Source organism: Papaver somniferum, chromosome 11, assembly GCF_003573695.1.
Source record: "Papaver somniferum cultivar HN1 chromosome 11, ASM357369v1, whole genome shotgun sequence".
In the NCBI taxonomy this organism is placed as follows: domain Eukaryota; kingdom Viridiplantae; phylum Streptophyta; class Magnoliopsida; order Ranunculales; family Papaveraceae; genus Papaver; species Papaver somniferum.
In genome coordinates this window covers 1,109,122-1,131,438 of record NC_039368.1, presented here as the reverse complement: position 1 = coordinate 1,131,438, position 22,317 = coordinate 1,109,122, and the positions used below count along the sequence as shown (strand labels likewise).

Here is a 22,317-nt window from a genome sequence, read left to right as displayed (position 1 = left end):
CGGCTAGCTTTGACTCCATATCAAGCATGTTCCTCGTATCTTCAAGGTAGGTATAAGCAGTTAGGGGGATGAAGATCATGCATTGAACAAGGTGAGCTGCGTTATCCAGAGATTTCACACCTAATAATACTACAAGAGATTCTTCTTTTTGTGTCTATAAACAGATCATATTTTGCAGAATTGACTTTAGCTTCGTGCCAAACTTCCCTTGAGCCAAACAAATCATTGCATCTTTTAGTTTCCACGGTTTGATATTCCTTTGGCTGTTTGTCTTGGTCTTAGATATTTTGGGGGCTGATCAGAAAGAATAGGACTCTACTGTGTAGGCATTAGGCACCTATACATATTGACTGTTGAATTTGGCCAATTTGCATTGACTTCCATAATTGAGGTACTCCTTGGCGGCTCTTCTTCATCTCAATTGCCAGAGTATAAATCCAGATTCACAACTGACTGGTTGTTCAGTCGGTGGCGGGATGTGCTATGGTGGACTCTTTCATAAACGACCACATGTTAACGGATAAAAGCTTGCATCTGCAGTGCAATGCAACAATGCATTACAAATTACTTGTTTCTATGAGCGAACTCCACTTGCTAGAGTTAAAAGGAAAACTACAACAACAAAAAAACCGTGGGTAGCTTTCAAATTGAATCACCTGAAATTAAAAACTTAAACTGACAAAAAACCAAATCAGCTGCTTAGGTTAACGCGTCCTGTTGAATTAATTAGAATGAATAAACAGCGGGGTGACGATGTTCTAAAGATTAATCAAATCTTGGCGTGCAAGTATATACTTCTAATTAAAAGAAATAATAAAACCATTTTTTGTAAGCATTCTAGCCTTTTCAAATGACTATACGGATATTATCAGGGTGTGCGTGTTTTTGTCCTCTTTCTCACGCCTGTAAGAATCAATGAAATATAATCAAGCGAAAAATCATTGCTTTTTTCACATATATTTAATTTGAGACATTTCAAATGCAGTTGATCAATCCGAAACCAATTTCGCCACTTAATGACTGACTTGTTTGGTACTGGTGCACGGTACATGTCATTGGGCCCTTTTTTAGAATCATGTATGCCCCAACCCCCACTGCATTTAAATGCATGACCAAACTGATCGAAAATTAATCAACATGTACATTATTGAGAAGAAATGATAAAAGAGCACAAAAAATACACGATTCAATTTATTTAGATAGTTAAGCCATGCATGCACTTGCAGTAGTTAGTACTTAGTAGTATGAATGCAGCCATGTATTTGAAAATATGTTTTCATTTACCGTTAAGTTCAGTCCTGATCATCACTTGTAACTTGTAAGGTCGTTTCCCAACAGACCTTTTTAAATTACACAAAATTGATTAAAAAGACCAAAATCAACAATTTCTGGGTGAAAAGGACATTTAGATTTTGATACTGTTTAAATGGACAAAAATGTAAATATAGCCAGGATGTAAACAGTTTCACCCTACCCGTTTTCAAATACTTTTTTTTTATTTTTAATTTACATCAGGATGCATCCAGTTTTATTCTTATTATTTTTTAAATTTAAGTCAAAATGAATCCGATTTCATCCTTGCTATTTTTTTAGTGTCCATTTCACCTATACTAATTTTTACTCGTCCATTTGAACCAGGTTTTAAAAATATTTGGACAAATGACCCATTTTCCGTTTAAACTAAAACAATTTCAAATATAAGGAAAATAATAAGGAAGAATTCCTAACATACAACCCACAAACTTCTTCACTCTCTGGTTCAAAGTGTATATACTCAAAGATAGGCACATGCATCTTGCCTGGAAAATATATGTGGTAGAATAAAATATATTATCATCCATAAGTTGTGTTCTTTCGGACCAATTCTTAGCTGTTGCGCGTCATCCTTGTTGACAAATCCCCAAGTCTCATCACAAGTCTCAAATAAACATCATCACATTAATGCTCTTAGCAAGTTGCAACAAAAGAAAAACAGTTTTTTTCGATGAAAAAGAATGGATACACATGTACATTTAATGAACGAACATCCATCAAGAAATCAGTTAGATCATGGATGCATGACAATTTCAAGATTAAGAGAAGTTGGTCATCATTTCTTCTTTTCTCTTTGTCATATAAATGCAACCATATCTTGGTCTAGTTACTTCATCATCATCAATGCTTTAAAGGGACACATTATTAGAAAAGTTCCTCGTAATTAAATGAAAGATAGTAGAGTTACTCCACCGCAGCATACTCAAGTACATGTATAATACTACTTCCGTACCTATTATATATTCGGAATTTTGATTTTCATTCGTACCACTAGATAGGCGGATTTCTATTTTCAAAATGAATTTTCTACTAAACACCCTCATTTATTGTGTATGGAAAATTGTAATAGGAATATGACAAAGGGTAAAACAAAAAAAGATATGAAAAATTATGATTCCAAAAAAAGTTTCTTAATCCAAGAGAATTGCTCTCCTCCGCCTATATATGTGGTATGGAGGGAGTATATGTATTGACTTTGTTTTCTAAAATGATATCCGGATATATAGGATTCATCAATGATATACACACCGTGATTCAGTCCGGTAATGTACACCGAGAGGGATCTTACGGACTAAATGTCACCTTCTCTATATTGGGATAGAAGTGGGGCATCAATGGACCCCACCTCACCTCTCACACAATGCATCACCGTACACCTTACGGTGTAGATTCTCGGTGGACCAATCATTTCTGCATAGGATTATGTAAAACTTGATGAAACATCGACGGGCCCTTCTTATCTATAACGCTTCTTGTGCGTTCGCCATTGAGATAGTTGACCGTAATTTTGTTCATTCACAATTACGAAGAAGATGGACCGTTGGATGACATTGATTATACTTATCTCAGAATATGAAGTGCACTGGTGAGGGTGGCCCATTTAAGAAGGTTGAAGTCGAATACCCCATGAAGGCACAAACTTTGCTCGACCTTCTTAAACGAGCCTCCCTCATCAGTGCCTGGGATGAATATTAAATTGTCATGCTGTAAATGGTATGGATCTTCTAGCACTGGCACGGTATTCATATTACTGGCTGATACGTGTCAATACTGCATGGAAACTGAAAGACTTCAACGATACAAAGGCACCATGCTATGAAAGGACTACCCTCTTGGGAAGCTGTACGATCTTTTTCCAACTATATCTGTTAGATTTTGTGTAATCTCAAAACACGTCTCAAGCCTGAGTTCGTGCCTCTTTCATTCATTCAACTTTCTCTTTATACAAGACGCACAACCCTAGTTTTAGACCCTAGGGTTCGACCTTACATTGGACTGTCCACAACAGTCCTTACATTGGACTGTCAAGTTGGGTCTCAAGCCTGGGTCTCAAGCCAACAGTCTTGAGCCCATATATAACTCTCCTAATACCCTCCCTCAAGACGAAGCATGGAGATCACACATGCCCATCTTGGAAATAAGAAATTGAAACTGAGCTTTCCCTAAAGATTTAGTAAAAATATCCGCCAATTGAACTGTTGTAGGAGTGTAAGAAGGCATAATAATCTTCTGCATGATAGCATCTCTAACTAGATGACAATCAACTTCAATATGCTTTGTTCTTTCATGAAAAACCGGATTCTGAGCAATATACAAAGCCGATTGACTATCACATAGAAGACGCATACCATGTGGATGATGAACTCCCAAATCACCCAGTAATTTTTTCAACCATTTTAATTCACACGTAGCCGCCGCCATAGATCTATATTCCGCTTCAGCTGACGAACGAGAAACAATATGTTGCTTCTTAGTTTTTCAGGAGATTGGAGAATACCCAAGAAGAACAAACCATCCTGTCAATGAGCGTCTAGTTAAGGGACAACCAGCCCAATCTGAGTCACACCATCCTTTCAAATTAAGACCACTATCAGAGCGCAACAGAATTCCCTGCCCAGGATTCTTCTTCAAATATCGAACCACCCGAAGAGCCGCTTCCCAATGTGCTATTCGCGGCAGTTGCATGAATTGAGACAAAATATGAACTGAATACGCTAGGTCCGGCCTAGTCACGGACAAATAGATTAAATGCCCAATCAGTCTTCGATATTTTTCCACATCCGTGAACAAATCTCCGTTGTCCAAAGAAAGACGATGATTCGTTTCCATTGGAAATTCTGCAGGTTTTGCACCTAATAAACCTGTTTCCATGATGATATCCAGCGCATATTTGCTTTGACATATATAAAAACCTTGTGCACTCCGTGCCACCTCCAAACCCAGAAAATACTTCAACTTTCCCAAATCTTTCATCTTGAAACATTGTCCCAAGTAAAGTTTGAATTGATCAAGTGCAACTAAATCATTACCCGCAACAATAAAATCATCCACATAGACCAAAACGTTAAGTTGGATTTTGTCCTTAGTCATAGTAAAAAGAGAATAATCGGAATATGATTGTCGAAACCCATAATTCTTCAAAGCTGTAGACAATTTTTCAAACCAACACCGAGGAGCCTGCTTCAAACCATATAAAGATTTTTTCATCCTACACACCATATTAGACTTACTTTGATCAAATCCGGGTGGTATCTTCATATACACTTCTTCTTCCAAGTCTCCATGAAGAAATGCATTATGTACATCCATCTGATGCACTTCCCAATTCTTAATTGCTGCCACAGCTAGGAAAGTCCGCACTGTCGTCATTTTCGCCACTGGTGCAAATGTCTCATTGTAATCCAACCCTTCTACTTGATGATTCCCAAAGATCACCAGTCTAGCTTTGAGCCGCACCAACTGTCCATTCTCATCATACTTCTCGGTGTAAATCCACTTACTGCCAAGAGCTTTCTTTCCCGGCGGTAATTCTTCTAATTCCCATGTTCCTTGCTCTTCCAAAGCTCGTATTTCTTCCGCCATTGCTTTACGCCATCCTGGATGCTTCATGGCTTCCTTGAAATTTTTAGGCGCAGACCCAGCAGTAATTGCTGCAAGAAACTTTTTATGAACTGTAGAGAATCTATCACAACTAACATAATACGTCAAAGGATACGGCGTACCTGAGGATGATGACTGTGGAGAGTGAGCATGAGATGGACTATTTTCTCGTACAGTGTGCGTTACAAAACCTTTGAGACGACTAGACGGAATCTTCTGTCGCCTTCCTTTACCCATACTAGCCTCCGTCACTTCTTCCTTCGAGACCACAGGGTTCTCAGTAATATATTCTGGGTTCTTAGTATCATCTTCCAGGTTCTCAGTAATGTCTTCCGGATTCTCAGTAATGTCTTCCGGGTTCTCAGTAATGTTGTCTGGGTTCGCAGTAATACCTTCCAGGTTCCCAGTAATATATTCTGGGTTCTCATTAATGTCTTCTGGGTTCTCAGAAACATATTCTGGATTCTCAGTAACACTTTCTGGGTTCTCTTTCTGCACTATGTCTTCATCATCACTCCAACACACGTCATCATTAGCCCGAACTATCTCAGTTGGCTTATCAGGTACCCTAGATATGTAAGGAAACTGATGTTCATAAAACTCTACATACCTTGAAACCAAAAATTGTCTTTTGTCTAAGTCATATACTTTCCATGCCTTTTTCCCAAAAGGATAACCAAGAAATACACACCTTCTTCCTCGACTTGCAAACTTATCCCCTTTACTACTTTGATCATGTGCATAACACAAGCAACCAAATACTTTCAACTGATTATATGGTGCCGGTTTCCCAAATAGAACTTCATATGGAGTTTTGTTGTTTAGAACCGGTGTAGGCGTACGATTAATCAAATTCGCTGCTGTCAAAGCACATTCTCCCCAAAATCGGATTGGTAAATTTGTTTGAAATCTCAAAGCTCTTGCCACATTCATTATGTGCTGATGTTTTCTCTCCTCTCTTCCATTTTATTGAGGTGCTCCTACACAGGATGTCTCAAAAAATATTCCATTAGTCTTAAAATATCCACGCAATGCATTAAATTCAGTTCCATTATCACTTCTAACAATTTTGATTTCTTTACCAAATTGACGTTTCACAAGCGCAATAAAGTTAAGAAATATTGTTTCAACCTCAGTTTTGCTTTGAATTAAATAAATCCACACACCTCTTGAAAAATCATCTACTATTGTCAGAAAATATTGTGCTCCAGAAGACGAACGCGTCTTATAAGGACCCCACAAATCTATATGAACAAAATCAAAACTACAACTGGATTTTCTCAAACTACTAGCAAAACTACTTCTACGATGTTTTGCACGCGGACAAATATCACACGCATCATTATTCTTCTTCAATAATCTACCCACACCCGGTAACTGTTGTAACACTTTCTTTGATGGATGTTCCAATCGCTGATGCCACAGCTCATACGTATCATCACTCACCGCAAGCACTTTAACTGGAGGCACACCACAGAAAATATATAGTCCACCTCGTCGCTCACCCACTCCAATCACCTTCCTCGTCAACCGGTCCTGTATAAGACATAAATTGTTAGTACATTGAACATTGCATACTACCTCATCAATGAGTTGTGTAACTGAAATCAAGTTACAAGTTATCTGTGGCACATAAAGCACATTGTCCAATCTCAAACCACCAGGAAGAATAACTGTTCCTATTTTATCAGAGTGAGCATATTTTCAGTCCGGAAATCCCACAGAACATGCTCTAATATCTTTCACATTTATCATATTTACACGTAACATCATTTGTAGCTCCTGTGTCTATAATCCAGGGTGTTTGATTTGTCTTACCTTGGAGCTGGGAACTGAATTTTCTTGAATTTAAATATTCAAGAACCTGCTGAACTTGACTTGCAGTCACGCCTGTCAGTCCTGATGCATCTCCTGAAGACCCAGTGGAAGGATGAGATGTTGTTGCTGCCGAGATGTTCAAATTATGCGCACTTATATTGCCTTGTCCTCTACCTCCTGTGTTGTTCACAAACCCGGCACCAGCACGTCCTCGACCACCAGTTCTGCCTCCTCGACCATATCCTCTTCCACCTCTTTGTCTATCACCCCACCATTCCGGGTATCCAATAAGCTGAAAACACCCTTCTTGTGAGTGCCCTTCTCGGCTACAGTGCTTGCAATATTTGTTAGGATCATACATATTATTGTATGGACGCTGATCCGACTGAACCTTGAACGCCATAACATTGTCCTGTGTCTGAGATGCCACAACTCCGTCCCCCTATTTTAGACGTTTCGAATTAACCACTGCTTGATAAGCCACATCTATAGATGGCAGTGGATCTCTTGCCAGTAATTGTTCACGCAGGGAGCTATACACACTATCCAAACCAATCAAAAAATGGTTTAAGAAATCTTCTTCTCTCAACGTACTAACCTGTGTCGCAATGTTACATGTGCACTGGCCACAACTACACTTCGGTATCTTCATGTACGTCACCATCTCATCCCATATCTTATTCAATCTCCCATAGTACACGACAACTTCCTCAGTTTTCTTCTGTTTGCACTCGCTTAAGGCAGCTTTCAACTGGCAGATCCGAGTTCCACTTACAACACAAAATCTCCTCTTCAAGTGCGTCCATAATAAGCTCGCATCATCATAAACCCCCTAACGTTGATCTAATATATGTCTCCAATGTATTGCTGATCCAAGAAGCCAGCGTTGAATGCACTGCAATCCACTCCTCCAACTCCTCAGGTTCCTTTGGCTCTTTGACGGTTCCATCAACAAAACCAAATTTTCTTTTGGCTATCAATGATCTTCTCACTGCTCTAGCCCATTTATCATAGTTTGTTCTCTTTAACACAATCGGTGTGATGACAATCCCTGGTCCATCACTTGATCCCAGATGATATTTTGGTTTCTTCTTTTGCATACTGTTTTCTACCTCTTTTCCTCTTTTAGATGATTCTGTATCATCCGCCATGTTTACTAGTCTAGGGTTCTCTTATTCTTGTTAATCAACTCTGGCTCTTGATGCCATGTTAGATTTTGTGTAATCTCAAAACACGTCTCAAGCCTGAGTTCGTGCCTCTTTCATTCATTCAACTTTCTCTTTATACAAGACGCACAACCCTAGTTTTAGACCCTAGGGTTCGACCTTACATTGGACTGTCCACAACAGTCCTTACATTGGACTGTCAAGTTGGGTCTCAAGCCTGGGTCTCAAGCCAACAGTCTTGAGCCCATATAAAACTCTCCTAATAATATCCGTTCCATAATTTTAGATTATTTTTATTTTATTTTCGAAAAAAAGCATAGTTTCAATTTTTCATTAATAACCGATTCGAGATACGATTCATTATAAAATTAATCAAGGTTATATTATAATTATCGAAGTTATGTAATCTCCGCCAGTTTTTGATAACCATTCCTACTACACCAAATCTTACAACCGAGACTAATTTTCCATAAGATCCATCTAAATCAAGAGGCCAAATTCTTTCTGTTTTAAGCAAACTAAACAAATTTTCATTCCTGCAAAAAGTAGCAAAGGGATCTTTGAAAGATCCAATCAGGGTTTTAAGACCTTGTAAAACAAGGTAAAGTGAAGTAAAGTAACAACAACAATAATACAATCTACAGTAATTAAGAGGAATCTCGGTGACAATCATAGTAACAGTCTTGGTAGTTGGAATCTTTAGAATATGGCGACTCGGTCTGGATCGGTCGGAATGGGCCTGAATCGGCATCAGAGAAACAATTGTAGTAGCAAATGATGAAGTTGTAGATGGAGTTGTTGATTTCATCTCTAACTTCGTTATCGTTGATGGTTATTCCATCACAGTTGAAGAAGATGTTCTTGTCAGAAAAGAGTTGTAGCTCTTTGCTGAGATTAACAAAACAACACTCAAGATAATAGGCGGAGATTAAATATAGCGACAAGAACAAAAAACCTAAAATCAGAAGAAAAAACCTAGATCTAGAACAAAAACATAAAGAGAGACGATCTACTGATCAAATAGAACTAATTTAGAACTGATAAAGAAAAATTAAGTAGTTGAAGCTAAAGGGTGTTGTCTTCTCAGACCAGCCCCCATAGGAACCGATCTGAGCAGGAGCGAATTATTGGTTTCTTGTTTTTCTTATCGCTGGTTTTGAGTTTTTCTTTTTTTAGAGAGAAGAGAGCTCTTTTAGATGTAAAATATATAAATTGGTTAGCGCATGAATGTGATAAAATTAATTCCTATAAAATTCACATGCATTTATAAATCCCCATAATCACATGATAGTAATTGAACTTTTGCCATAATACATTACTAACATAAGATTTTTACGATGTTGCCATTTTATTTTAGGTTTTATTTTATATGACATTTTCTAAAGATTCTAATTGTTGTTTTTTGCACAATCCAGACAGATCGGTCTTGTGAGAAAAGTTAAGGGAATTCATGCGTATCTCCAATGAACAATTGCTAAAAATATTTCTTGATATCAAATATCCAATTTAGTATTGAGTATGTTGTCGATTTTGGACTCATTTTTCTTTAGGAATATGAAACTGTCAAATTTATATTTTTCTTTGTGATTTATTCCCGTCAAATCTATGGTGTTAAGAAAAATATTGATTTTCTTTAAAAAAAATAATAATTCTAAAATACTTTTTTCTTCATTTTTCAATAAACAAAGTTCTTTCTAAAACCTCCCAACGTCTAAGCAGCAAGATCCATAACATTCACGTATACTATTACATACATCAATAATCCAGCTGATTGATCAAAATAAAATAAAAATACACCGATAAATAGCTAATTTTATGATAACATGTAATTAACTTTCCACTAACAAGATTAACAGAATTATGAGAAGATTCTTCTGGGATTCAACTGATGATAAAAGGAAAATGAGTTGGGTTTCTTGGTTGAAGATTTGTAAGAAAAAATTCTTAGGTGGTTTGGGAGTTAAGAATTTGAACTGTACCAGCAAGGCTCTCAAAGCTAAATGGATATGGAGATATGCAAATGAGAAGAAAGCATTATGGGGAAAGGTGGTTCACCAAAAACTCAAAAATGGTGAAGATGTTTGTTTACCTACTAATGATGATACTGCTCAGGGGAGAAGTAACTGGAAAGGTATTTTGAAGTCATCTGAATTTATGGATGAACATGTAAGTTTTAAACTGAATAACAGGAAATATATAAGATTCTGCCTAGACAATTAGACAAATACTGGTACTTTGAGATCTAAATATCCTGCAATTTATAAAGTTTGCATTAAGAAGAATGCTTCTTTATCTGAAATGATTTAGGACGTGAGATTGCGGTGTCAGGTTAGGAGGAGGTTATATAATTTTGAACAACTGGAACGAGACTTGTTATGTAATGAGTTAGGCCCTGTTCATGGGATGAATGGGGAAGAAGATGTGGTGGAGATTATGGGAGGATTTACAATTAAGAAGTGTTATGATTTATTAGTTCGGGAGGATGTTGTTTGTGACTTTAGCAAGTATTTGTGGAAGAATGATATTCCTCCTAAGGTGAGTCTCTTAATTTGGACAATATTTCATGATTCTTTGCCTACTTATGCAATGCTCAGTCACAGAATGCACTTTGATGATGTGAGATGTTCTTTATGCAAAGGGGAGGAGGAAACTACAGATCATCTTATGCTCAGGTGTCCATTTGCATTTAAAGTATGGTCTTATTTCATTAAGGCTTTTCAGGTCTCTTAGGTTTTCCTTGACACAATAAAGAAGAACTTTGAATCCTGGAGGATGAATAACTTGAAAGGAAGGTGTAAAGAAGTTTGGTGAAAGGTAATATATATATGCAGTGCATTGGAAATTATGAAAAGAAAGAAACAATAGAGCATTTGGTGGAAGAGCAAGGGATACATATGAGGTTATAATGCTTATTATACATACTATTATGCTTTGGTTTTTTGAGAAGGATGTTTTCAAAGATGTTTTTGTACATTTGGTTATGTTCCATTAGAAATAGTTCTTTATTTGTGATTTGCTTAACCCTCCATGGCTTTTTCATTGTAATTATTTGTAAATATTTTTTCTTTAATATAACATTCCCTTTAAAAAAAAAAAAACTTTCCACTAACAAGCACCCAAATGAAAACTAACACAACTATCCAATTAGCAAATAATTCTTCAATCTAGTATACGGTATTAGCCTTTTATTTCTTATATTTACAGAAAATATTAAATTGTCATAAATCTCAATCAAAAAATTACAACATACGCTTGAAGTTAGATTTAGGATTCATGAATTATACTAATTCGTTTCATCAACGTGAACTTGGCTTGAATGGGAAGAAGAAAAATGACGGGAAGAATTAGCAGTTGGAAGTACCCGAACCCGATACTTTCATCCCGTAAAACAAATCGGACAAATAATTCATCAAATCATCCGGCGAATATCTCACCAATGTCTCGACATTTCTTTCTCTGGTCAATGCAGCTCGATTGGTATCATAAAACTCACGATAAACAGGCACAACTTTCTTACAAATCGAAACTTTAATCTGATCTCTTAGTTTCGAATCCGTTATGATCCATGCAGATTGTGTCCGGTATGCTGTTTCAAATGCAGTATTGAAAGAAAGAAGACATTCTTTCGCAGCTCCCAGGGAAATGCTGGCCGTTGGATTCGTCGGCAAACATGATAAAACTTTACTCCACCCCATTCTTTCATAGTTTATGGAGTATTGTTTTACCGTCAGTTCTTGTTTACTGATCCATTCTTCACCGAGTAAAACCCGAAGATTCGAGCCCCGAACTTTCGAAACAACGTAGTTGAGATTATTCGCCAAGAAGAGATACGATAATGGAACATCTTTGTAAAGCGCCGCTTTGCCGTCAAGTTTACAAAGAAGAACAAGTACTAACCAAGCGAATCTCACAGAAATCGTGGATGTACTGTCATCTTCTGTATCCAGGGAACTACCGAAGTAAGACTCCGGTAGTGAAGTATTCTCCGGCAAAGGCCAATCGGCTAGAATATCCGAAAGAATTACCGTGTAATCGGATAGAAAACAAAGGTAATTCATAACATATCTAGTCAGTGGATGAATTGCACCACCAGCAACAAGCGCTTTTGAAGAATCCTTTTGAATCGCCGCTTCAAAATCCGTCAACATTGCTCGAACCGCTTCTCCGAGTTTAAGCAACGACGACACAGCTTGTGCTCGAACATTTGACATCGATTGATAAGAAAAAATCGACTCAATCTCAGGCCATAGCTCCGAAATCGCATCGTAAAGGTCTAGAATCCTGAACATTTTCTCAGGTGATTTCTTCCCTTTAGCAACTAACTCAGGGAACTGAAACAGCTCCAAAGCACTATCCTTCGTGATTGCCGTAAAACAAGACTCTCTACTTGTCTCCGACGTAAACACGTAATCGCAGAGAATCCGTTCGCCGATAAACAGAGTTTTCACGACAATTTTCACTGCGTAAACCCAGGTCTTGATCTTGAAATCAAGCATTTCCCAATCCATCTTGTTGATTTGCGTAGGTGTCATCCTCTCAACGCCTAGTTTATATAAGCTTTCATCGACAATAGATTTTCTGATAATTTTATATATACTAACAATTTCTTTACCATAACCAGATGAAATCATACAGTCTGAAATCATTTTCAGATCATTCATGGCCACTGTTCCAACTTGTTCAACTTCATTTATGGAATTACTCACTCTTTGTATCTCATCTTCATCGGATGATTGATCAATTTCTTCGTCGTAACTAGAAGTACTACCTCTGGATTTCTCGGAACCGTGACCGGAGATTGATTCAGGATAAAGACGGTCACGGTTAGTTGATAAAATCTGATAAAACTCTTTCTGCAGTCTTTTCATAGCAGTTTCCGTAAGGTTTTGAGATCTCATCAGTAGAACTGAATTCGAATTCTCTGGTAATATAAAAAATCTCATTGCTCTTTGTAAATCCTTTACACATGAAATGAAATTCTTAGCTTCTTTCCGGTCATCGTACAACAGCGAAGAAGCGGCAGCAAAGCCTGTATTAGTTTGCAAACTCCATTTGGTGATTAATATCTCGGCGTTATCGATGTTCTCTTCCATCATCGATTCTGAGAATCTGTGGAGAGGTGTTGATGGACAAGATGGTGGTGGTGATGGATATGGTGATGATGTTGACGATGAAGAAGATACCGAGTGTGTTGATGACTTTGAGATTGAATTGTCTGGAGATGTTGAATGTGATGAAAAAATATTTTTGAATCTTCCTTTGTTTTTATTGGTATTCTTCATGGTTGATATCTGTTGTAGCTGGGAGCTAAAGCGTTACTGAATGAGATCAAAAGTAATACTTAGCTAAAAAGAGTTGCAAATTGATTGATAACAGCACGAACTTGATTTTATATAAGCGTTGCGGAATAATAAGATCAGAATTTATAGGAAGAGTTAGAATTCAAACTGATGAGAGCAAGAAATGTTTTTGAGTTTGGAGAGTTGTGAATGGGGGTATAAATAGACAGTGCAGGCTCAAAGAAGGGACAAATGACAAGTTGGGGTTCACAATCAAGTTGAACATTGACTTTCTTCTTCTTCGTTATTTGCTCATCATTCAAAATAAACGTTTTTTAAATAAATAATACATAAAAATGGATTATTGAGTGTAGCTCAAGAGATTTTGTTTCTGATTATAAGATGAAAATGAAGGCCATGATTTGTTGTTTTCTTTACCGTTGGCCAGGTCGAAAAGAGGATTGAAAATAGCTGCCGTAAGAAATTGACTCGTAACAGTTTTTGAGTGTAACTTTTTAATGGACCACAGACATTGGCCCGCCAGAAGTGTTCTATTGGTGTGCTGTTAGGGATTGTGTGCTTTTAATTTACTTCAGATATAATTTGTGCAGCATGTTGTAAAGATGATGGAATGGTAAAAGGTTCTCTAACAATGGGTTGGTGCTACCAACTTGGTAATGGAGTTTAATCATTCGCCCCAAAATGGAAACTGATTAAAAAATACCTACCTAATTAACCTTTGATAATGGAAATTCCAAGTCACATTTTTTTCATTTTTTTCTTGGAAGGATCTTTCAAATTTTTAAATACAGAAAATACCTACCTAATTAATCTTTGACTTTTGACTCGGACATAATTTTCCAGTTATCCTCTAATAGCATTTGATTTATCCTGTGCTGTGATCAAGAAATTGAAGGTACGAGACGCTGAAAAATAAAATAGTCTGATCGAAGTGTCGTAGAAGGAAGAGAAAAAAAATGAAATTTTCAAAATTTATTTTAAACTGTATATTGTATTTCCATAGAAATTTTATCAACTAAACTAGGACGGAAAAACGTGTTTCAGGAACCATTTATCAAGTGAAAATAGTTTCCTCTACTTATTATTACTCGGCACTTCCCCTAATCAGATTGTCTTCTTTATTTTCGTTCACGTCTTCTACTAATAAGATTGGGAGATACGTATTCATATTTTGACCAAAATTATAGAGATACTTATTCCCGCAAAACATTTTTATCAGTTGTTACCGACCATAAAATAAAAATGTATACAATCTATATCTGCGGTGCAAGTATGACGTTTTTCATATACTTAATCGATTAGAAGCAAGTAGTTTATGGTATCCCTTTGTTAAATGGTGTGTTATGACATCAATATATCATTTCAAAATCATCAAAATTTTATTATAAAGAAGAGAAGGAAGAAATAGTCTTCCAATATCTTGACACAAATTAAACAATGAATGTCCTATACTTAGGTGAATGGTCCAGTCATGACTCATTAGTAGAGACTTAAGAGTAGAAACCAAAAACTTCAACCACACCATTAATGAATGATAAGGTAGTTTTCATTAATTTGTTACAATATTATTTTCAACATCTCATAATTAATTAAGGTACGTGACCAGTTCCATTTTGTTCTTACAACCACGACCCCGGAAATTAGGTAGTGTTGATGTCTAGAATTATCTAATATCCATGACTTGTTCTCACTTCTCATTTTAATTTTATATACGGAATTTCCTTTAGTACGTAGTATTGATCTATACGGAATGTATTTTCTTCCCTGAACCCCATAATGTACATCTCTTTAGGCAATTATATACTAAGAATGGAACAGAGCCAAATAAAACCAACCCATGGTCGACGCTTGCTAACTATCTCCAAAAGATAATTTATGCATATATCTCTTTACAAAATTATGCACACACGCTCTACTAACTTACTCTTCATTTACATTTTTCTCTAATACGGTAGAGTTTCTTTTTCGCCTCCTAATTCAATCTTAGCTCTGCCACTGGTTTGAGCGGTTAAACTCATTTATGAATTGCAATTTAACATTTATGACCTATGCTAGTTGTGTACAAGAGGTTTCTGCAACGATGGAAATTATGTACTCATTTCAACCACATAGAAATGAGATATTTAGTTATTGATCAAAGGAGGTTATTACAAAGTCTGCCTATAAAAAACGGAAAAGGAGTTTCAACTTTCAGGTTTTCAGCGAAACGCGCTAATAGACACAAACAAGAAACCATTTTAACAATGTAACTACTAGAAATCCAGTAGCACACACAAATAAGAAAAGAAACAGATCTAAGACATGATAAAGGTTTCCGATAAGAAATTATATATTGTTTTACCACCTCAAGTAGTGAAAATACAAGTTATTATCTATAAGGAAACCCTAATCTCTCACTCTAAGTAAAGATCTCCCCTTCAAAGAATCCGACCCGTATACATTGCCTAAGGTCCTCTATTTATAGTCCATCTTGTCATAATAGAGTATGACTCACTTTCTTTCGTCTAATCGTCTTCAGGTCATCGTGGAGATGCTTTATACTTCATCCAGATCATTTTCCATAAAGTTTTCCCTTTTCTTTCGCTAACAACTTTGGGTGTTTGTCGGGACAACTGTCTCTTTTCTTGTTCCATAATTTACTTACTTCGCAAGTTATCTTTCCATCCAAGTAACCTTACTTCGTCCACCTTTATTTCATGGCTGGTGTCTTGTCGGGTACTCCAACTGATTCTTCGCAGTTTAGATTCCTTATACGAGGTACTTCGTTTTTAGGATGCTTCCTCTTCGTGCTTTGTATTATTAGTTAGTGGCAAGGTAATTCTGACATTTGATTTGACGAGTCACTGACCGAGTTCTTTAAGTGAGATTTTTCAGTCTTATCTCGTGCCTTCCTGTGCGGCCACGTGGCAAACCTATTTTGTGTACCTATATTTTGCCTTTTCTTATTTCGTTCGAACCTTATGAAAATAGAATAAGAACCGGTTGAGATCCCTTGGCCGCCACGTTCTCCACCTTCTTGCTTCCACATGACCACGTTCTCCTGGTAACCGGTTACTATCGGTCAAGTTTCCTCGAACGTGCCGTCAACCTACTCTGCCGGTAATTAACTTCTCATTTTCTATAATTTTTGTGTTTCATCCTTATTTTAGGTTTCTTTTTCTTTATCTTCTCCGTGAACTCAAGCTTATTACTTCCCTTGCTATTGCTTTCTTTCTCTCGACTTTATCACCCTCCCTTCTCTGTCATGGCTCCAAAGAATGATTCAACACCTTCCCCACTTAAAACCTTTAACGAATTCCAAGCGGATTTCCAGATGATGGGTTTATCTTTAACCCCTGGCGTCGATTCTTCCGTAAGTCCTCCCGTGTCTTCTACTCAAGACATGGAACTGAACTACCGTGGATTCATTCCGATGTTTGGTCTTCCAACAAGATGATCATTACTGTTGGTCAATTAAGAGATGGGTTGTCCTCTCCCTTTACAATCCTTCCAACCCCATTTTTCTCGAGATTTCGAACAAGCTTCAGCGTGGGGTCTTTCAAGTCTCTGATAACGTAATTCGTATTTCCAAAGAGTTTGCAATTCTCTCAGGAAATGGTACTTCGCTGGTTCCGCCAACGGCTGAGGAATTCAACCCTTGCGACTACAATGCAGACTCCTTCGCGGCTAACTATTCCGCAAGGTTTACAAGCACTAAAAAGAATCAGGAGTGGGGCATTGAGCTCATCCAGAAGACTATCTCTGCCTCGTCCAAAGCTCTTCTTTTAAACGTGGATATTCTCAAACTGGAGCAGGACAAAGACTGGGAGAGGTTCCCTCTGATGGTATGGGGTCCCTTTGTCTGGGGTGTCGACGATAAGGGGATTCCTAGAACGGGTCCTCTTTCTAAACATCGTCATCTCTTCGGCTGCGATCCCTGGAAGCTTCGCTGGTCCGTGCCAGCCGAGGTATCATTTCATATCTTAAACCTTCGTCTTGCTTTTGGCTTTATCGGCTCTCACATCTTTGTTTTTTTCTTTTTACTTAGTACGAGATGCCTGCTGTTGGTTTCCTCAAATATCACAAGGAAAGGGATGCTACTATTCAGTTTCCCGCTCTTAAACAGGTAACCACTTCGCCCATCACTTTCTTTTCAGCGTGATAACCATAAATTCTAACCCTCTATTCTTCGCAGGATAATATTCCCCTTGTCAAGCAACCCTCTTCTGATTTAGCTAAGGGATGGAAAAGGCGTGATCATCCTATTATACCTCTTTCTTCTGCTCAGGTATCTTCACTTCGTCTAAGTTATCACCTCGTATACTTCGGCCCTTACACGTATCAACTTTACTGAACTTGTTTATTTCGCAGTCTGATGCTCCACCTGCTCCTTCTTCTGGCGAGCCTAAAAGACGACGTAGGGTCTTGGACTTGGTTGCTTTGACCGCAGTTAGGATCCCTGTTGCTGCTCCAGGTCAACCTTCATCTCCTAAGCATCAATCTTCCCAGTCCCGTACAACTGCTTCCCCCAAGGTTGCTGATTCTCTTATTCCTCCTCCTCTAGGAGAGCATCCTGAGAAACCCACGGCGAAACCCCCTTCTTATGAAAATGGGAAGCAAGCGGCTTCGTCTGTGATGTCTAACCCCATCTATGATCCTGATATGAAGTTCATTCAAGATATCTATTACAAGGCTCGCGAAGATCCCGCTACGAGGTCTCGTGCACTTGAATCTTTGGTGACTTTCAGTGATGACGACTTTCTTTTTCAAGATTCCTCCGTGTTATTGAATGCTTCTATGAATTTGACTCTCCAACAACATTCCGCTTTAATGAATTTGGTGAGCCATGCATACTTTTTCAACGGCATCTTTACAGTAATTCGTGGTTTATTACTAAGTTCTGCTTTGACGGTTCACAGGAAGTCAATCGTCATATGGCCATCTTAGTAGAGGCTAGGTTGGTTCGAGAGAAGATGAAGAAGGACGATGCCCATATCAAGGCTTTGATGAAGGAGATTAGAGAAGAGAAGGAGCGTTCCAGTAAGCAGGAAAATAAAGTGGAGAAACTTTCGAGTAAGTTCCTCCCCTTGTAGATCCATTTCCTGCCTTTCTCATATTGTCTGTTATTTCCTTATTTTGTATTTCATCAAGTGTGATGAATGAAACGTCACATGGATGCTTTTGAAGCGTCTGCCTCGCTTGAAGACATTCGTGCCGAGAACTTGAACCTTTCAACTCAGAATGACAGCTATGTTTCTGAAAACTTGATCTTGAGCGAGAAAGTCGAAATTCTCCTTTCGCAAGTGGATCGCCGGTCTATCGATTCTGATCGTAACGGGAGATGAATCTTCATCTTCATGACGAGAATGAGCGCCTTAAGTTAGAACTTCAGTGGGTTAACAATTCTCTTACTACCTCGAGGAATCTTCATGCTTCGTCATTATCTGCCTATAAGAGACTGGAGGAAGACAACGAGCGTGTGATTAGTAGAAAAAATCAGGTCGTGGTTGATCTTCGCAAATATCTCAACAAAGTAGCTGGTTTAAACGAGGAAATTGATTGTCTGAAGAAAAAGGTGGAATTTCGTCAAGCTCAGCTGGATAACCCTTCGCGCTCGAAGTCTGTCAAATCTTCCTCCCAAGTCAAGTCTGCAGATCTTCGCAAGAACAAGGGTGCTCTCGTCATTCAACCCACCAAAGATATTTCGAAGTCCGGTCATGGTAAAGGTTGGGATAATGCATATCACGAGTTATGCGTTCAACTCCAAGAATCGGATCTAGCAATCTCCATGCTGGACCATTTGTATTCTGATATCCAAGAGACCTTAAACACCACTATCTTACAGATGGAAGGTAGATTTTAGGTGTAATGCGAGATACTATTGGTTATGTCAAATTTCCGGTTTCTGATAAAGTTTTGTTCTGTTTTTGCAGAGTCCGAAGAGCGTTACAAGAATCAAGTTCTTCACCTTTCCCATGAAAGAGACGAGTCCCGCAAAGAGGTTTCTTGTCTCAAAGATGATATCAAAGATGTGAACGTTGATATCGACGAGATGATAGAAGATTCTGAGAAAGTAGCGAAGTTAGCTCGAAAGAATACCCAGGACCACCTGGTTGCTCTCTTCAACAGCTTCTGTGACGAGCAAGGCATTCCTCCTCCTACTTTTCCTCTGGAAGTCTTTTCTGACAACGAGCAACCAGTCAACCGCGAGATTATCTCGGGTGGAGAAGAGAGGATCATTGAAGGTGAGGAGGAACAAAAACCCGGTGACACGATGATCTAGGAGGAAGAGTCCAAGGATGATTTTGCTTCCACGAGTTCTCTGGTACAACCTTCAAATATTGATGCAGATACTGGTGCTGGTCTTGGCGGGGCTGGTGGTGAAATCCCTGGGGAAACAGTCACTGATGGCGTTCCTCTTCAGCAACAATCTTAGTTTCTCTCCTCTCATGTTTTCAATTTTAACTATTATAAAAATTCCTCTATCTGGGCGCTCCCAAGCTTGAGGGGCAGAACACCTTGACTTGTTTTATATATCTCTGTTTGTCTTTAAGTAATACTTTTGTTAATCATATCGTTATTATGGTTTTCCATTTCGTCAAGTATATACTCGTCGCGGGAATACTCAAAAGAATAACAAAATTTAAAGTATATATTTGCCTCTTATTCTTTTGTGTATTTCCGAGGTATGAAACGAGAGGTTGGGATTTCCCTACTTCGACTTCGTGCACGATGCATGAGCCTTGTTACTTGCCTCATTGCGTGCTCTTACTTTGTTCTCGCCTATTCTCTTTGTGTTGTGTAAACCTTCCCCATTGTCTTATTTTGCCTGCCTTTGCCTCTATTAGTCATTTCATGATAATTTTGTTTTATATACCGTTCTAGTGTTACTCATTCATGTGTTGCTTTCTGAGGTCTTAGTGTGCCTCCTAATTAAGGTCTTATTGTGCCTCGTCCTTTTTGAAGGATCTTAATTCGACGAGGTATCAGATGCTTATTATTATTTCAAATAATAATCCATCAACCTCGTCTTAACATTTGTTATGAACCCCATTTCGCGACAATGCGACATGCCTAGCCATTCCCATGAATGTTAGCCCCATGACATTGCCGTCTTTTTTTGGTCACGCAGCTCCCTAATCTAGAGGGTGCCATCCCTTTATATTCCCCCTGATTTCCCCTTCAAGGAGGTTAACCCTAACATGCATGTTGGTCTCCTACCATCCAGTTATTACGACATTCAGTAGTTTTCGTGACTTCTTACCCCCTTCGCCGATATGGCTAGATATTACGAAGTCACACCCTAAGTGAGTTTTCTTTAGCATCGAGTGCATTGTAGCCAAGACTTGCCATGCGGTCATGGCCGGTAACGCTCCATACGTCTCAGGCACCAGCAGCTCAACCGAATACGTCGGCACCTTGGTCGTACTATGCACTCCTTATCGAAGTCTATCATAAAAGGGACCCTCAATGGAAATGTCTTATTATTGACCCTAGATTCCTTTATAAGAGTTGTTCATGACATGCGTTAGGTCTTGCCTCTTCCACTTTCATGCGAACTAGGGTGCATGCCGTCGATTCTCAGCCTTCCTAGGTGAAGGGTTTAAGTTTCTCTGGAAACCATTTATTTCGTGTGTCTTATTCTCCTCCTAATATGAGGTCTTACTTGCCCGTGTTGTGGTTCATTTCGTTTTAAATGCCTTATGAAAATCCGTATCTTTGAATCGGTTCATCAAAATTCAAAATATCATTGTTATTATTTTGTAAATCTGGTACATTACCAAATGATAAGTTCACAAGTACATTTTCTCGTTTATATGATTTTTTCTTGATATCAGCGTTCTTCTTCTACGCGGATGTGCTCAGACTGGTACCTTTTCATCTCCTTCAACTTCACCTCGTTTCTGATCTTGAACAATGTTGAAAATAAGGGGTGTTTGGCTGACAGTGCATAAATGAAGGATCGTACTAAATCTTCTTCTGATAGCCTTTCGTTTAGTTCATTGCAAATTATATCCCACCTTGCCACAATACTTCGGAATCTTTCATTTTCCCTTTGTTTCAATGAAAACAGTGCTGCTATTTATGGTTTGCATGGCTCACTTCTCTCACATTTGTTCATCATTTCTGGTTCTTCCAGCGTTCCAGATTTTCTCCCCATCACTGGGTCATTGCTCGATGCACCTTTTCTCCTCGTCACTATCAATTACTGCATATGATATTCCTTTTTCCTGAACTCCCTCCTGCTACTTTCTATGGTTATTTTCAAATCTTCTTGTTCATTTTGTTCCCCTCGCCCCTTTCTATCTCGCCAATACTCATGACGTCCTTCAGATGCCAATTTATTTCGCGAAGTATTTTCTCCCCTTTGGGTGTTACGTTCCGTTTGTTTTCTTTTTAGGTGATTGTTCTTAATCAAGAGCTTATCGTTTTGCCTTTCTAGCCTTATTCGTTTTCTTACCAAGTCTTCCTTTCTTCGTCTTTCTTGGTAGAGCTCCTCCTTTAATTGTTTCATCTCCTTGTCTTCATCGCATGCCTCATTTTCCTTACCAAAATGACCGGGCAATTCAACACTTTTCTCAACCTCTTGTATTGATACCTTATTGCACTTGGAGTTGTTTGCCTTTGCTCCGCCTTGCGGGGTTCGTTTTTCCTTGGCGATGGGGGTTTCTTTATCGCTTCTCACTACTTCGCTTCCTTCAACTGTTTTTCCCTTCTTCGTTTTTCCACTTTGCTTTATCTCAACTTGGCTTTCCTTCTCCGGAGTTTTCTCGCGATCCTCCTCATTGGCAATCGTCATCTTTTCTGCCTCTTCCACGCTTTTCTGCATTACAATCTACTCCTCGCTTATCCCAATGGTGAACACCATCAGTTGCTACGCTCTTTTTTCTTCGCATACCTTACTTTTTTGTTCAATCTTCCTTCTCAGTTTTTCATCATAGTTGTGGACATCCTTTTGGATACAATCTCGCGCATCCTTCAGATCTCCCTTGATATCGCCTATTCCGCTTGGCATGGGAAACCACATGGTCTGATGATATGTAGATGCTACCCATTTTATCTCATGTATCCACGACCGGCCTATGAGAGCGTTATAAGGTGAGTCTATATCTATCACACAAACGGTAAGTTTTGTTTCC

At 38.4% G+C, this 22,317-nt stretch overlaps 2 protein-coding genes across 2 annotated transcripts; both read right to left on the bottom strand.

Annotated features, from left to right (window-relative positions):
- Window positions 1-11,050: 11,050 nt before the first annotated feature.
- On the bottom strand, window positions 11,051-13,351 carry LOC113320745 (exocyst complex component EXO70H1-like). Its single transcript, XM_026568636.1, has one exon. It carries the CDS (start codon window positions 13,178-13,180, stop codon window positions 11,243-11,245), a length of 1,938 nt encoding a protein of 645 aa, XP_026424421.1. The 5' UTR covers window positions 13,181-13,351; the 3' UTR covers window positions 11,051-11,242.
- Window positions 13,352-21,383: 8,032 nt separating this feature from the next.
- LOC113322296 lies at window positions 21,384-22,007 on the bottom strand. The gene has a single exon (XM_026570359.1). It carries the CDS (start codon window positions 22,005-22,007, stop codon window positions 21,384-21,386), a length of 624 nt encoding a protein of 207 aa, XP_026426144.1.
- Between the last annotated feature and the right edge of the window lie 310 nt (window positions 22,008-22,317).

Coding starts and splice junctions, on each gene's coding strand:
- LOC113322296 (XM_026570359.1), bottom strand. CDS start 22,007: ATGCAGAAAAGCGTGGAAGAGGCAGAAAAGATGACGATTGCCAATGAG.
- LOC113320745 (XM_026568636.1), bottom strand. CDS start 13,180: ATGAAGAATACCAATAAAAACAAAGGAAGATTCAAAAATATTTTTTCA.